The sequence below is a fragment of the Electrophorus electricus genome, chromosome 20 (genome assembly GCF_041902795.1).
Source record: "Electrophorus electricus isolate QZ-2024a chromosome 20, ASM4190279v1, whole genome shotgun sequence".
Taxonomy (NCBI): Eukaryota; Metazoa; Chordata; class Actinopteri; order Gymnotiformes; family Gymnotidae; genus Electrophorus; species Electrophorus electricus.
Window position 1 is genome coordinate 1,674,743 of NC_137516.1, and position 3,265 is coordinate 1,678,007.

Here is a 3,265-nt window from a genome sequence, read left to right on the forward strand (position 1 = left end):
TACACCTTCACACACTGTAGGGGCCGTCTAAGCATTGTTCCCCTGGTGAATCAGGTCATTATCTACCAAATGTGACCTATGCCTAATAAACACGTTGTTGTAATAGTTTATGAGTAATTTTGTGATTAATTAACAAACATAATATGCAAGCAAATAAATTACGCTCAATATTTTTGAATTCTAAAAGGGCATATAATGTAATTGTGTTTTGTGCCAGTATCATATTTCTACATTTAGGCACCAATAAATTATAGCCATAACATAATCATTTTATCTCGCTAGTCCAAAAACCTATGCAACCAACTCTTAGCTCCAGTCTTTAAATAAATCTCAGAAGAACTTTTAAACCTCACAAGACCTTTTACCCGGATACAGCAGTGTCAGCGAGACACTGCTCATCTTATTGGGTAATTTACAGCTGCAGGATTCAGGTAACTGTTTTTTTCATCGGCTTGATTTAGCATGTATTCAAAAGTAAATCTGTGTGTGGTGGCAAAATCTTCCTCTTGAATAATTTAAGGATGAAAGTACTTTGGATTTTTCTCATACTAGCATGTGTCAGAGGCAAATCTGCTCAGAGTAAGTTGATTATATTTTACAGTAGTTTTGTATAAGTATATATATTTTTACAATATAATACTCTATTTATTGTCAGAATAAGGCAGTGTTATGTTATAGGATCATTGTAGGAGCATCCATAGCGCAGTGCAGCATTGTACAACATTCTTTTGTAGTGTATTTTTGCTATAATGAAATCTGAGACAAGTGTTATTCACGATTTTCATTAAGCTGCGTATTTTCAAACTGTTTATAGGGATGCATAGGAACATTCAGATATCTGGGTGCAGTGAATCAGATAAACAATATTTAATTGGAAATGATGGCGATGAAGCAGGTTACTCAGATTTCGAAAAGGAGAAGATAGTGATGACACTTCCTGAGTTTGCAGACCCTGTTACATATGGAGAATACGCATACGCAGCCTCAGAACAAGACGTGTGCAATCAAATCCTTCAAATGGCCACACGTATCACCAATAACCCAACAGAAGCAGTAGGTGAGTTACAACAACTACATAAACTACAACACAGTTACACAATGCATGTGTTAATTATCCAGCTGGTATCACACCATGTTTTCTTTAAAATAACTGTCGTCACCCCTTTTAACAATTTTATTTTTTGTGATTTCTTAATTTTGCAACTTTGTTATTTGAAAAAAGGAAAAGCAACAATGGCATTAAAAAGTGAATAAACAGACTCACCGTTTAACATTTTGGTCTCAGTGTAGTAGGAGCTAGAGGCGTCTGCCAAGATGACCTAGCAGGCTGCAGACAGAAACTGCAGCTTCAGAGGATTAACGCCTATTGTGTGTTTAATTTTGCAAATGTTCTTAAAGCTACTTTGGGATTTGGAAGTTTGGGATTATGTCATAATTTTCGATCCTTCAGCATCCCCAGCTTCCCAGTGCAGTGGTAGACTAGTGGATGGAGCGTTGGGTTTGAGCAAGGCCCTTAATCCTCTGAGTTCCAGGTCGTCTAATGGCTGACCCTGCACTCTGAACCCAGCTCCCAAAGAAGCTGTGATGCGTGAAGAGAAACATTTCATTGTACTGCACATGTGTGTGTATATATGACACAATAAAGGCTTTCCGTCTGCTCCTTAATGCAAATGGACTGTATTGGTGTTGCTTGTTCATATGATGATTTATCCCCAGATCCCCCTCAAAGCTCCATTTACACCAAGGCTGATGTGCAGCTGGACACAGAGAACACCCTCATCTGTCATGTGACTGGGTTCTTCCCGCCTCCCGTCACTGTGACCTGGACAAAGAACAACCTGAATGTGACAGACAGTTCAGCGCTCAGTCGGTTCTACCCTAATGAGGACGGCACATATAACCAGTTCTCCCACCTGAGGTTCACACCACAGTCAGGAGACATCTACAGCTGCACCGTACAGCATAAGGGACTGGAGACACCCAACACCAAAACATGGGGTGAGATGCCATAGTAGCCAACAAATTATGGTTTGACTTAAAATCTTATTAGATGTAAAAAAAAAAAAAAGAAGCGTTTTTGTGTGATTGAATTAATGTAACAACTGCACCTCTTTCTCTGTGTGCACGTATGTCTGTGTGTTTTGCCCAGAGGTGGACGTCTCTGTGCCCAGTGTGGGTCCCTCTGTGTTCTGTGGGGTGGGTCTGGCTGCAGGACTGCTGGGAGTGGCTACTGGAACCTTCTTCCTCATCAAAGGAAACCAGTGCAACTGACATCACTGATGTACTGGAGAAGCAGAAACTCTGAACAGAAAGTGTACATAGGTCCTGAACTGCACCTCAAAACATTTGACATTTATAATGAAAGAGTATAACAGGCAGTTTGATGGAACCTTGTGGCCCTAGACCATATGCCAAAGGTTAGGCCATTCTGTTTCCTAAATGATGTTATGCTGGCCAGTCAGGTAAAAAGTATTTTATATTTGATTTTCTTGTTTGTTAATTCATAATAAGGTGTTCTTCCCTGACATGGACTATGTGCGTGTTTTTATTTACTGAAGAATCAATAAAGTGTACAGGCAGTAAATCAATGAATGGGGATCATACAGCGCTGATGTCGTAGTGAACATAGTAATATTTTATTGCTTTTATTCTTTGCTCAGTACTTTGTGATATTTTGTAAGTCTGTTTTGTCCACTGTCACATATAGTGAGTATCTCGCTTATGTGAGATTTTGCTCCAGAGTTTCCCACTCCAGGTTTGTTTCCTGCTCCCCAGGCTCCGCCCCCTGGCCCCACCCACTGATCACCTACACCTGCAGCTTGGGTGCCTTATAGATTCATTAGAGCATCTATAAATACTCACCATTTGCCAGTCTAAGCATACAGAGTCTTTCATTGGCATTGTGGATCACTACACTGGGTGCAAAGTCATTTCAGAATTGCTATGAAATTCTGCTACTGGGTTTACTGCTCTCAAACACCAGACATCCCTGTCCATCTCTGTAATGTCTGCCATAACTGTTGTCTGCCTTTAGTTAAGATCCTGCACAGACACCTGGATATGGATATATAAGATTGTGTGCACTCAATATGGTCAGTACTCGGTCTAATATATTTGAAAGCTGTAAAACACTATCGGGTGGAGTGAGGTTTCCTCTACAAAACCCTCAGAACTTTGTTGAGTTTCATGTCTTGGGTAAGACTGTACACAGCTCCTTTGATGTGTGTGATGGATGATCCAAGCACTTCCTTCTTCACCGGGGAAC

The 3,265-nt window shown here is 40.4% G+C and overlaps 1 protein-coding gene across 3 annotated transcripts; it reads left to right on the forward strand.

The window, feature by feature from the left end:
* The first annotated feature begins 441 nt into the window (after positions 1-441).
* Positions 442-2,588, forward strand: LOC113568075 (H-2 class II histocompatibility antigen, A-K alpha chain-like). Of its 3 annotated transcripts, none has more exons than XM_035536119.2 (4): positions 442-579; positions 815-1,057; positions 1,717-1,998; positions 2,150-2,588. In XM_035536119.2, exons 1-4 carry the CDS (start codon positions 522-524, stop codon positions 2,269-2,271), a joined length of 705 nt encoding a protein of 234 aa, XP_035392012.2. In that variant the 5' UTR covers positions 442-521; the 3' UTR covers positions 2,272-2,588. The 3 variants fall into 3 exon arrangements, with proteins under 3 accessions (XP_035392012.2, XP_035392013.2, XP_035392014.2); XM_035536120.2 differs by having other exon boundaries at positions 460-579; positions 893-1,057; XM_035536121.2 differs by having other exon boundaries at positions 460-579; positions 950-1,057.
* Positions 2,589-3,265: the final 677 nt, after the last annotated feature.